This window comes from Sebastes umbrosus, chromosome 8, assembly GCF_015220745.1.
Source record: "Sebastes umbrosus isolate fSebUmb1 chromosome 8, fSebUmb1.pri, whole genome shotgun sequence".
Taxonomy (NCBI): domain Eukaryota; kingdom Metazoa; phylum Chordata; class Actinopteri; order Perciformes; family Sebastidae; genus Sebastes; species Sebastes umbrosus.
The window spans coordinates 2,071,238-2,084,921 of NC_051276.1; the positions used below are offsets into that span (position 1 = coordinate 2,071,238).

Genomic DNA, 13,684 nt, shown 5'->3' on the forward strand with positions numbered 1-13,684 from the left:
GAGTCGAGGAGAGGAGGAGAGGAGAGGAATCGAGCTGCGGAGTTTAAGCCCACATTCCCTGAGAAAAAATAGCAGACAGAATCCCAGTGTTCTCGATGGTAGCTGCGGCCCTGCATCTAACTCCAGATCAAGCATAGCAAATGCAAGAGTTGGGATTTGGAAGTGGAACATCTGGGTAATTGGATAAAGTCCTGCTTTGAAACTACACAACAAATGTCTTAAATATGTTTTATTGTAACTGCCATGTCACAAACAGAACTGTAGTACAAAAGTGTGTATAAACAATGCACACAAACCATTTCTGACATATATAAAGTGGTGTGCTGTTTAACAGCAGGAAAACAGTGCAGCGGCTAAGATGTAGATCTCAGAGCAGGCAGAGGCTTTGGTCCAACTCAACACAGTCTTCAGTAAGAAGGTGCTGCACCTTCAAACTATTTGGATAAACTGAAATTGTCCAATATTTTGCGCCAATCTTCAACAACTCTGAAATATGACCATTCGGATGATCCATAGCCTGTGTGCATCCTATCCATTCTGTGAGAGGTGGATAACACTGATGAGATGCATATAATGAGCCAACCGCTGAGTTTATTTCAGTCTCTCACAGTTGGCCTCTCAGCTTCAGGAGGCACTCTGACTGTGAATACAGCAGGGGCAGCAGTGTAGCGAGTCATGGATGAAGATATCACACTCCACACAGAACACACTGCAACATGCTGGACAGGTAAATATCTAGAGACACAGAGAGAGCAGATAAAGATGGATAGAGGGACTGAAGTTAGAATAAATGAATAAATAAATGCAAGCACACAATTTTTACACTTAATATGAAGAAGAATATGAAGATTATTTTTAACCAACCGGCAAATTATAACTGCAGTTCTACATACTGTAGTTTGGGGACTTTAAAAAAAGAATAGTAGAAATTGAAGCAGCAGAGGCCAAGAGAGGTCCAAAGACACTGGATCCTACAGTTCCTTTATTGGAACTCAATAACATATCTTTATTTAACCTTCCCTGCCTAGTAAATGTCTAATAAACTCCACACCTCTAGTTTGTAATGTAATACAATGCAGGCCTCTTGTTGCTGGAAGATTACTGATAATTGTGACAATAAATATGATAAAGATCAGGGTGGCCGAGGCGTTAAGGCACAGACCTGTGAACAGCAACATCCACGGTTCACATCCGCCCAGGGACCTGCATGTCGTTCTCCATCATTCTCCACTCACTTCCTGTCATCCCTCTACTGTCGCTATCATTAAATGCCAAAAAAGAGATCCTAACACTAGTTTGTAATCCTATATATAGATATAATCCCTGTGATTATTTTAAAATAAATATGTTGATATACTGTGTATATTTTTTTATCAAACTAATTTCTATCTAGTATCTCAAATGATCCTACCACCCAGTACCCATTGGTAACTGAAGAAGTACATCCTGGGGTACATATACATTTGGTTGGGAATAACTGACACACCAGTACATCTTCTGGGTTATTTTCTCAGACTTGACAAAGCTACTTCAGAGTTACAGAAGGTATTTTACAACTGTTTTTTACAAGCTGAATAATACTTTCTGGGATGAGTAAACTGAACTTTTAAAAATTTGGGGACTGCCCCTTTAAATGTTCCATCATCTGAAAGGCCTCTATAAATCCAGACATACATTCAGCTGCTGTACTTACACTTTTATCTTTCAGCTCCCCTTGACAAGCTTGACAGAACCTGTAACCAAATCACAACAGGTTTAGATACACAGCGGCACAGTTTATCTGAGTGGGACTGTATGAGTGTGTGAGTGCATCAGAGCCACCTGTCGCCTCGGAGGTCCTTCACAGGACTCTCTGTAAAAGCTTGGAGGGGGAAGAGGTGGTGGAAGGATCTGGCGAGATGGGGTGCCGACACCAGAGTCAAACCTTGGAGAGACAACACATCAGTCAAAGCTATGGTACTTCTATTAGTTTGAACACGCAGTACTTTTAAAGCAGCAAAAAGAACTACAGTAGTTTATTTTAATCTCCCATCACACATACCACAGACTTTACACTCCACGGGAAGCTCTGTGTACTTGGCGTGGCACTGCGGACAGAAGTATCCTCCCAGAGACAGCCCGGCACCACTGCTGCAGTCCAGATGACTGGGAAACACACACAGCAGAGGATCAACAATGAAAATTCATTTTAGTACACAGTGGCTGCTCACAGTCCTGGCCACGAGGTTTAAATAAATAGCACTGTTTTCAACTTACGACTGGCTGAACGAAGGCTTGGCATCATGGTCAGACAGAGAGGCGATGTTGTGCTGAGGAAAACCTGAACAAACAAGTGAGTAGGAGACAAATATTCAGTAGATGCTTTTATAGTTATAAATAATCGTAATATTTTGATGAGGAGCAAGAATGAATGTATTTTATGGAAACAAAAAACATTTTATTGGTGCCTTCCTTGTCCAATAAGAAAATGGGGAGGGACTGTTCTTAGTGTTCTATGTGATCCCGTCCACTGCCCATTTCAACTCCCCGTTGCCACTTATGAAAACAATTGGCATGCAAACACAGCTTTCAGCAGCTATGGAAGCAAGCTAACAAACTGGATCAACAGAGATAACGTTAACGTTAGATTCCACCCGACCTAGAAAGCCTCAGCACATCTCTCTGTGGTCCGTGTGCAGCTGGCTTAACAAGGCAGCGAGTATTTGAGACACAGTCAGTGAAGTGATTTTGACTGCTGCTGGCCAGTGGACGCAGTCGTGTTGCAGGTGACCCTCAAATTGCGAAAATTTCAGTCACACCGGAGGAGCGGACGGGCCACGGCTCTAATGTTTTGAATTTGGGCTGCTGTTAGCCATTTTAAACGCTAGCCATCAGTGCTACATATTGCTCCTTTAAAGACGCAGTCCTACTGCAGGTCTGTGATGGCAACAGAATAGCAATAAAGCGTGACGCGTCAAAACATTCAGCGCCACAATATGCAACCAAGAGCTGAAACGCTAACAACGCTGTTTCCAGTTCTCCTTATACATCCATGGGTGCGTCTCTGCGGCTCTGTGCAAGCTCTGTGCAAGCTTTTCCACAGAAGTATAAAATAGGCATTAGTGTCAGGATCTCAGTTTTCCCATTCTTCCTTATGATGCCTCACCTTTGTCTTCTTAACAGCTCAGTTTTTCCAGTTTGGCAGCTTATAAAAACTTAATTCAGCAGCTTTTAGGCATTTTTTTCTGTTGTTTGCTAGCAGACAACATTGACAAGGAGGCACCTTCACGCAATACAAAGTCAATAGAGAGCAATGAATTGCTTTCCCCTCCGGTGTAGGCAGGACTTTAATTGCGCTCTGTCTCTTATAACCAGTTCATAAGTGCTGTTACAGTTTCTGTGTTTGATAGCTCCGATGTGTTTTATGCTTCCAGGAGAGCTAATTCTTTACCAAAGATGGAGAAAGATGGAAAACAGCATCTGAATACTGACCCATACGTATTAAAGAGCATTCAGATGAGGAGCTGGCTGGAGGAGGTTTGACATGCAGCATCAGCAGCTCTTTGAAGTGACTCTCATCCAGGATAACGTGGTACGAGCCGCCCGTCTCCCTGGTCAAAACCGTACACACCCTGACCTCTGCTGACAGGCCGATTACAGACACCCTCACCTTCAGAGACTTCAGGGTCTGACAGAGGAGGAACACGGTTATATTGACGGTATTTGTATAAGATTCTTCTTAGAGCATGAGAGGGAGACTAGAAATGTGGGGGGAGAGAGACAGTCACATTTACATTAAGTTGAAATAAATGCCAGATATCCAGTCAGCTGAACAGCTGACTGGATATCAACCAAGACTATGACAGTGCACTCCTTAGGGTTTAAGGTGTGACTTTACCTTAATCAGCTCAGAGATGTTGGCTGGGTCACATGTGGTGAGGCTGCTGAGGATTATCAGGATCTCCCGGCTCGTATGTCCAGGCATGTGCCTTCAAACAAAGACAGGCACCAGCTGAGTGACATTCAGTGATATTACAGAAACCAATCTAGAACATAAAGACAAGTCAATTTGATGTATTTAGGGCCAAATCACAACAGAAGTTATCTCATGACACTTTTCATATAGAGCAGGTCTAGACCGTACTCTTTTCCAGAGACCCAACATTCCCCCATGAGGACGCATTTGGCACAACAACGGCAAGGAAAATTCCACTTTACGAGGAAAAAACCTCGATCAGAACCAGGCTCTGGGTGTGCGGCCACACACGAGAGAGAGACACACACGGGACTCTTCTCATTTCTCGATTTTGTGCCTCCTCGTCTCCTCGGTCCTCTGGCTTGTGACCCAGAATCTTGAGGAGCAAGGAGGCTTGCCGAAGGAGCTATATGTGAGGATACACTGGTGTATCCTTTGCAGTAGGGATGTTCATAATTAACCGTTTAACCGTTTAACCGTTAACCGACATGAAGCATTTTAACCGATTAACTCTATCGGTTAAAACGGTTAAAAGAAATATTTATAATGAATTAAAAAGCTGAGCGGCTCAGAGGAGCGGCTCGTCTCTTTAAGGAGAAAAGCTGGTCCACCTTAACAGCCCACCTTAAGAGGCGGAGCCAGAGTTGCAGGATATAGGAAGTCGGCTCTGGTCTCTCCAGCTCGCTTGAGCGGAGCGGAGGAGTTGTAGTTTCATAGCATTTATTCACCGATAAATAAACTGTACACACACTGCTACACCTACGATCACAGCTAGAACGCCACCAACAACCTCACACTCACCGCCAACACACACACGGACACTCGTTAAAGTTACGTCGCGCTGACAGACCGTATGTGTGTGGCGACGGCGGCGAGCAAGAAGCCTCCGGCAATGCTAGAGCTGCTAACATAGAACAAACACACACACTGTTTATCGCACAATCGCTATCGTTAATCCGGGCAGACACACAGCTGACAACCTGCTAAACTAAACTAAATGTGCGGTGGAGACTTTTACTGGGAAAGTGGCTGCATGTCCGCGACACTACACGCAGCATCGTAGCTGCTGAGTTAACGCTCCCGGACGGTGAACTGGGTTCTCAGTTGTCTGTTGTACTCATACACTGCAGCTGGCGCGAGACACAAATCTTGTCGGTTAACGGTTAATAATCGGTTAACGAGGGTCGGTCATCGGTTAAGAACATTTCACAAAATGAGCATCCCTACTTTGCGGGAGTCTTTTCGGCACCCGTGACATAGAAAACAGGCGTGACACACAGCTGGAATAATCCCAAACCGTAGCAAGACTTTACAAATGGAACTGTTCATTTCGTATCCATAAGTTGTAGTTATTTTCGATGATCAAATGCCCGATCAAACTTTCTGCCCTTCACCATTTGTGTCGCGTCTTGTAAGGCGCTGTTCTAACCGTATCCCTTAATGACATCTCACCTTGAGATTACTTGTGTTTTTATCATTGAATGTAGGCTACATCCAATTCAACTGCTATAATCGTGACATAATGTTTAATGTTTGAAGTGCAAACAGCTGCTGACGGCAAATTATTATATCAATAACAACATCCTCTTGCATAATAATGTGATAGGGTAGCACATCCCAGATTTCAAAATCAAGGAGGACAAACATTTCAATTGTTTAATTGGCTCACATCACAATAAACGGAGCCTTCTTCAGAGCGTTAGCATTCTCTTGCAATCAGCACTAATTTGCTGTATTTTATGTTGTCATGTATATAGACAGTAGTGTGGGTGTGTATAATACTGTATATATCACTCAATCATATATAAATACTATATGTCACTCTTTATTTGTATAGTAATTTCCATACAAACATTTGTAGTGCTTCACATAATGTAAAACATTCAGCGCCACAATATGCAACCAAGAGCTGAAACGCTAACAACGCTGTTTCCAGTTCTCCTTATACATCCATGGGTGCGTCTCTGCGGCTCTGTGCAAGCTCTGTGCAAGCTTTTCCACAGAAGTATAAAATAGGCATTAGTGTCAGGATCTCAGTTTTCCCATTCTTCCTTATGATGCCTCACCTTTGTCTTCTTAACAGCTCAGTTTTTCCAGTTTGGCAGCTTATAAAAACTTAATTCAGCAGCTTTTAGGCATTTTTTTCTGTTGTTTGCTAGCAGACAACATTGACAAGGAGGCACCTTCACGCAATACAAAATCATTAGAGAGCAATGAATTGCTTTCCCCTCCGGTGTAGGCAGGACTTTAATTGCGCTCTGTCTCTTATAACCAGTTCACAAGTGCTGTTACAGTTTCTGTGTTTGATAGCTCCGATGTGTTTTATGCTTCCAGGAGAGCTAATTCTTTACCAAAGATGGAGAAAGATGGAAAACAGCATACAAACATTTGTAGTGCTTCACATTATGCCACATTTTGAATTGAATTAATAGTAATTATGTAAGTTGAACACTGTTATGTTCATCTGACAGAGATCATAAAATACAGCTGTATGACAGATGTTGCGGCTCTGCCCCACGTCATATTTAATTGACGTCATCAAAAAAGACGGATCCAAGGCAAAGGATGTCTCATTGTTAAATGCCTGTTGCCTTGACTCCTCTCTCCTCGCCTCCTCCGCTTGCATCTCCCATGGACTAAGATGCAAGGCGAGGAAGCGAGGAAAGGAATCGAGAATGTACTAACTGGGGAAATGAAAAAGACCCACAGAGATGCACAGCAACAACAATGATATAACAATAAAAAATAACAGAAATATGACTAATAATAGGACTGCAGAACCTACTTGAGGGTTTGTATGGCCAGGTTGAGAGAGTTGTATAGGGACGGCTCTCCTACACACACCGTGTCCTTTGCTTTCTTCAGAGCAACAATGTGCTTCTTTGGATTTCCTGGTAATGAATCAAAACAACACATCACAGTACATTAAAGCTGCACAGGGTAACTTCAGAGGCTGGAGGCTGTAGTTGACACAAGTGAAAAGTTTGAATAGATGAGCGACACAAAATGTTTCTCTGTTGCAATAACTACTGGTTTAAATTAGACATTTTAAAGGTCCCATATCATGCTCATTTTCAGGTTCATACTTGTATGTTGTGTTTCTACTAGAACATGTTTACATGCTGTGATGTAGAAAAAACACCTTTATTTTCCTCATACTGTCTGCCTGAATATACCTGAATTTACCCTCTGTCTGAAATGCTCCGTTTTAGTGCATTTCAACGGAATTGCAACGGAATTACAACAGAAATGCGTTGCCTGGCAACAGTTTGGGTCCATGTTTACTTCCTGTCAGCTGATGTCATTAACATACTCTGCAACCAGGAATAAATTGGGACACATTTAGAATGTTTACGTTTAAAACTGTGAAATTGTCTAAATATTGTATATTTGTGACATCACAAATGGACAGAAATCCTGACGACTTGTTTCAAACGCACAATTTCTGAATACGGGCTGTGTGTATTTCTCTGTATATTGAGCGCTTCGATACTTTCACAGTATTTATATATCACTTAAACCTGCTTTATAATATTAAAGACATGTAAATCTTACTTTTTACAATATGGGACCTTTAATACTGATAACATGCCCTTGTGGTTTAAAAAGATAAAGCAAAAACATTTTCCTTATTCTTTTCCCTGTATTCCTTTAAGCATCACATTAGCAGTTTATGTGATCCTCACCTGCCAGGTCAGTCAGCTTCTCAGCTCTTTTATTCTTCGTGGTGATAATGCCCAGCTGCAAACACACAACACATGTTGTTAGGTCAGCCACTGTAATAGTATTTAAAACTTGTTTGCAGATATTGTATAATTATATAAGAAGAAGTTATTGTTTCTGATTGAGGATTGACAGCAGCAGTGCTGTGATGCTATAACAAATGTGCTCCAACATTTTTTGTGTTGCTAGTCTATAGTTTTCCTTCAATGACTCATTCATGAAGGAGGTATAGGACCATAAATGTTCCCAAATGCCTGACTTTACGGTCAAAGGTTTTAGAATGTAAATCTGCCGTTATCTACCCTGTTGAAGCATTTGCCACTTGGTAGCCATCATCTACTTTTACCCCATATGGAATACAATATTCAGGGAGTGGATACAATAACATAAGAACCTGTTAAACATAATTCAATCATAATACTGGAACAGATAATGATTATTTTTTGCTACAGATTCATCTATGGATCATTTAACAATTGTTCAAAAAAATGTCTAAAAACAAGGCAAAGTGAGCATGGCTCACGTACCCCCGCTCACTGCTTGACCACTGCTGAAGTAGGGCAGGAGGTTTTGCCCTTTTGGAAAACTCGACCACACTGTCAACCATCAGACCAAATTTGAAGTTCCTAAGTTAAATAGTTTTGGAGTTCTGCTCCGGAAAACTAAGTGTGACACGTGAACGGATGGACAGACAGACAGACGGAAGGACAGACACGCGGAGCGCTATATACCCCCAACTACGTTGTCGCGGGGGTATAATAATGACAAATTCACATCACAAGTTATGCGGCATGCCCCCTGGCCAAAAGGAGTTGCCAATGGAGCGATAGGGTTGAGAACCCTTCGGTTCCGCTGTACTTACAACATGATGGGGCAGACCTACACTCACTATTTGTATCTTCATACACTAATTGAACATTTTCTCCAATAAACTCACGTGAGCGTGCCGTGTTTAAACAAGAGCTGGAGGGATTGAAATGTTAAGTGTCAATACAGTTCAGTGTATAATACATGCGCAGAACTCACGGTCGTATAAACGTACCTGACTGATGGGGTTTTGGTCAAAAAACTCATCGATAAAAACTTCCATCAGCTGAAGAGGAAAGGAGAAAAGAGATGATGCTTTACAGCTAATCATACCGCATGGCAGCTGCTGCACAATGTGATGGGTCTGCTACAGATGATTTACCTTTAGAGTAGAGGTGAGGCGGTTTGGTCTCAAGTCCTGGTCTTCCATACTTCTTGAACAGTCAATCACCACATGGAGATGACGCATCTAGAGCACATGACATCCTTTCACATCTTGAAGTTTGTGGTAATCACATATTCTAAACATCATATTTTATTTTCCTAATAGCAAAATACACTAATCCCAATATGGCACTTAATGTTATGCTAACGCTGAGTTTGTTCAAAGTGGTCCCTAGTACAATGTTCCAATACCAAAATCCTTCCTATGCACTGCAGTTCAAAGAGACCAGTTTAACCCTGAACAACTGAAGCTGTTAGCTCATTTGATTTAGGTATTCCAATCAGCAGCCTTACATCGTATTGGTGCCTTGAAGTTGGGTTGTTTTTGCCGTATTTACAAGAAGAGTCTATGAAAGCTGCTCTGCCATTCATGACTTTTATTAACACTTACAGTATATTGTAAAACACAAGATAAAGAGTTCTATGCTTTCCATTTCTTTGTCTGATGATAGGATCTCAAATCAATCGAAACAATATATATATACCCACAATGTTGACCAAAAGTGTAATTATACTATTTTAGTATTTCTAAATATATAAAAGTAATGCGGTGTAGCATTTTGCCACCATGTTGACATGATATCTTAGAGACCTAGGGGGGTTTAGAACCATGCTGATAAGTGAAGCACAATGTTGTGTAGGAAGGATGCAGAAGTCACTCACCATTCCAAGCCTCACTTGTCCATGGCTCTCTGTCACCCTATGAGGTCAACAAAGCAGCAGAGAGGTTTGTTGTAATAACAACAAATATACAGCAGCAAGGGGAAAACGTTCCACTGACAGTATAGTAGTAAAGACATTCCTTCGAAGGAAGCGCATGAGAGGAAAAATGCATTTCAAAAGTACAACTGAGATTATGTTATAGAGTTGATAACTCCAACAGAGGAAAATAAGTCCATTTACATCATAACAGAGAAGAAGTGTCTTAAGAAATAGAATGGAGTCTTAAGAATAACAAGTAATTATTAAATTAATCATTTTCATGTTTCTTCGTACTTGTCAGATAAACTGTACGCACATGCGCACACACGCACCTTTTCCTTTTGGACTGGAACAGGATCTCTTCCACTGTGGCTTTTAGTGAGCCAGATTCGTCCTCCTTCAGCACCTCCCTGTAGGAGAATACATATAGACCATAATGTTTCACCATAGAGAGCCGTGGACAGAGACATACTGTACATCCTATCCTGTTCACATTGCATAGAAATGACCAGGGCTCATTGGTTAGTAGCAGCTCTATTCATTACTATGCTGACAACACAGTTATTTACTCATCAGCGCCCTGTATTGACAAAGCTTTGTCTAATTTTAAGTCCGATTTTTTTTGGCTATTCAAAGGCCTTGATTAAACTTAAAGGTCCAATATCGTGCTCATTTTCAGGTTCCTACTTGTATTTTGTGTTTCTACTAGAACATGTTTACATGCTGTAATGTTAAAAACAACCTTTATTTTCCTCATACTGTCTGCCTGAATATACCTGTATTTACCCTCTGTCTGAAATGCTCCATTTTAGTGCATTTTGACGGAATTGCAACACAATTGCGTTGCTAGGCAACAGCTTGGGTCCATGTGTACTTCCTGTCAGCTGATGACATTCACATAGACTGCAACAGGAATAAACTGGGACACATTTAGAATGTTTACATTTAAATCTGTGTAAAGGGTCTAAATATTGTATATTTGTGACATCACAAATGGGCAGAAATCCTGACAGCTTGTTTCAAATGCAGAGTTTCTGAATACGGGCTGTGTGTATTTCCCTGTGGATTGAGTGTTTCAATACTTTCACAGTATTTCTATAGGACTCAAGCTTGCTTTATAATGAAAAAAACATGAAAATCTCACTTTTTTATAATATGGGACCTTTAAGCTTTTACTAAATCCAGATAAGACTAATTGCATCCTCTTCTTTTTCCTCTTCAAGTTTCACAATCAGTACAATAACTGGAGCTCAAATTAAAAAGTCCCATGTTAAAAGTACCTGGGTATCTGGTTATATGAAAAAGTATCTCCTGAAACCTATGTTGAAGAGCTGGCTTAGAAGCTTTCAGTACATTTAAATTACTTTTTTTTTTTTCAAATAAGCAGTGCCTCACTTATAGCAGTAGGTTGCAGATTGTACAGGTAACATTTTAAGCAGTGCTCGACTATGCAGATGTAATTTACATGCATGCTGCTGCCCATACCCTTAAGCCCTTTCACGCAGTTCTCTTAAAGTTAAACCCATCATTGGATCCTCTATGAGAAGGTAGGGTGGCCATCACTTACCACTCGAAGGGAACAACACTGTCTCTTTTGTATTTACAAAGCCATCCTTAATAGGCTACCATTTTATCTATCATCGCTTTTAAGACTCAGAGATATGGGATACCATACTCGTTCACAAGAATGCATTAACTTGGATACCCCATATATGAATACGGAACTGGGAACTGCATTCTCCTTTTATGCTCCTCATAGGTGGAATAATCTTCAGGACTCCCTGAAGTTAGACACATTTTAACCCTAGAATATTTTAAGCTTCCATTGAATGATGTTTAATATAATGAATGCCCCTATTTTACTTAACGTGTCTGCTTTGTCCCTGTGGGATGTGCTTGTTTTACTCTTTTGTTTTTTTGTCTTGTGTTTGTGTTGTATTTATGTTTGTATAAGAATGTTGATTTTTGATTACCTTATGAATCTGCACACAGGACACCATTGTGAAAATGAGCTTTGCTTTCATCTGGTTTCACCTGATTAAATAAAGGCTATCTATCTATCTATCTATCTATCTATCTATCTATCTATAGGACAACACATATCTCAAATTGAATATATCCATAGTTTAACAGTCTTACCATGTCCTCTCATAGCCCCCTTCCCAGCGCTTGGCTCTCTCTGGTTCTTCATCCATTGTGTCTGCAAGACAGAAATCCAATTAACGCTAAAAGCTAAAGAAGTGGGAAAATGCAGCTTCACACAAGTCTACTGCACAGGGTGTCAAACAGGGTGTCAAACTTCAATCAGGGCCAGACAAGTGCAAAGAGTCAGTTGTGACTCTGATTTTAATAAAACATGACATCTAAAACTGGTTTGTGAAATATGTGTATGTTGAATATAGCCATAATCAGAAGACACTAATCCTAATAGACAGTGTTACTACACGCTGGCAGTAAAATAAAGTGAACAAGTCTGGAGTTTGGCATGACCCTGCATGACCCTGTGTCAAACACAGAACACATTATCAGAGATTCTAGCGTCACCAGAAACAATGTCGAATAACGTGTCAGATTAAGCCCAATGATTATCTGATCTTACAGTTGATCAATAGCATTATGTGCAGGTCGTTATTATAAAGCCGAATATTATAAAGTTATCAGAAGACCCTAATGACTCTTAAAAGACTGTGCTCCACAAAGCAGAGACTGATCGATGCAGTACTGGGTTCCTAGTGAACTGAACAGTTTGACACCATGTGTCTAAACACACAACACGTTCAAGCTGTTAACGTGAACACGTTATGATGCGTCTCATCTAGTTCATAATACCACATGATGGTGTGTGATTCAACTCACCAGCTCACTGCGATGACGTTAGTTTAATAGAATCAGTTGTAACGTCACCTTTCTACCGCTCTTCCTGGAGACAATACCGGTTTAGAGCGACGCCAGATGGTGCAACGGAGTTTTCTTCCGGAAAGAAACATGCTCTCCAGAGAAAGCATCCGCTCATTCAGCTGTTACTGATCATATCATAGACATATATCATATGGTTATTGATTACACATCTACTACTAGCCTACCTCAACTATAATAACAGCTCAATTACCATGACTGACACTATTTTCATGAAGTTATTTTATTTGTTATTTCAAACAGAGTAACAGGACGAGCTTATTAATAATTAACTTGTGTTTATTGAAAGCTTATACATGTTATACTGTTATATCTGCGGATATAACATTGTGATTGCACACCAAAGCACATCATCCGTTTAGAGATGTAGTAGAACAAACAGTATTTCCGCGAATGGAAAATCTGCAGAATAACAACTGGGTGAGAGGATTTGTTCATTTTGCTTTTGAATAACGTGGGAATGAGAAATGAAATTCATTATATTAAAAGACATTTGTTGGACAAATGATTTATGGTAACACCTTAAAGGGAACCGAGACATCATCAATCATTTAGTTACACTTGGACTTTTCCTTTTACTATCCACCATAACAAAGGCCTATAATAAGAACAGAAGTATATAAAAACTTACAAAAGAACAATTTAAAATGGTTTCTCAAGAGTATAATAAAGATTATTTACAAGGGAAGGGAGTGACTCAATGATCCATCCATCCATCCATCTTCAACCGCTTATCCGGGATTGGGTCGCGGGGGCAACAGCTCCAGCAGGGGACCCCAAACTTCCCTTTCCCGGGCCACATTAACCAGCTCTGACTGGGGGATCCCGAGGCGTTCCCAGGCCAGAGTAGAGATATAATCTCTCCACCTAGTCCTGGGTCTTCCCCGTGGTCTCCTCCCAGCTGGTCGTGCCTGGAACACCTCCCAAGGGAGGCGCCCAGGAGGCATCCGTGCTAGATGCCCGAACCACCTCAACTGACTCCTTTCGACGCAAAGGAGCAAGGACTCTACTCCGAGTCCCTCACGGATGACTGAGCTTCTTACCCTATCTCTAAGGGAGACGCCAGCCACCTTCCTGAGGAAACCCATTTCGGCCGCTTGCACCTGCGACCTCGTTCTTTCGGTCATGACCCAACCC

At 41.1% G+C, this 13,684-nt stretch overlaps 1 protein-coding gene across 2 annotated transcripts; it reads right to left on the reverse strand.

The window, feature by feature from the left end:
- Positions 1-214: 214 nt before the first annotated feature.
- gtf2h2 (general transcription factor IIH, polypeptide 2) lies at positions 215-12,649 on the reverse strand. 2 transcript variants are annotated; one of them, XM_037777972.1, is made up of 15 exons: positions 12,536-12,649; positions 11,771-11,831; positions 9,964-10,041; positions 9,593-9,629; positions 8,868-8,954; positions 8,721-8,771; positions 7,642-7,696; positions 6,741-6,846; positions 3,878-3,968; positions 3,472-3,667; positions 2,257-2,320; positions 2,042-2,145; positions 1,822-1,924; positions 1,694-1,733; positions 215-735 (listed from the first exon to the last, which is right to left on the reverse strand). In XM_037777972.1, exons 2-15 carry the CDS (start codon positions 11,824-11,826, stop codon positions 625-627), a joined length of 1,179 nt encoding a protein of 392 aa, XP_037633900.1. In that variant the 5' UTR covers positions 11,827-11,831; positions 12,536-12,649; the 3' UTR covers positions 215-624. The 2 variants fall into 2 exon arrangements, with proteins under 2 accessions (XP_037633900.1, XP_037633899.1); XM_037777971.1 differs by having other exon boundaries at positions 12,488-12,595.
- Between the last annotated feature and the right edge of the window lie 1,035 nt (positions 12,650-13,684).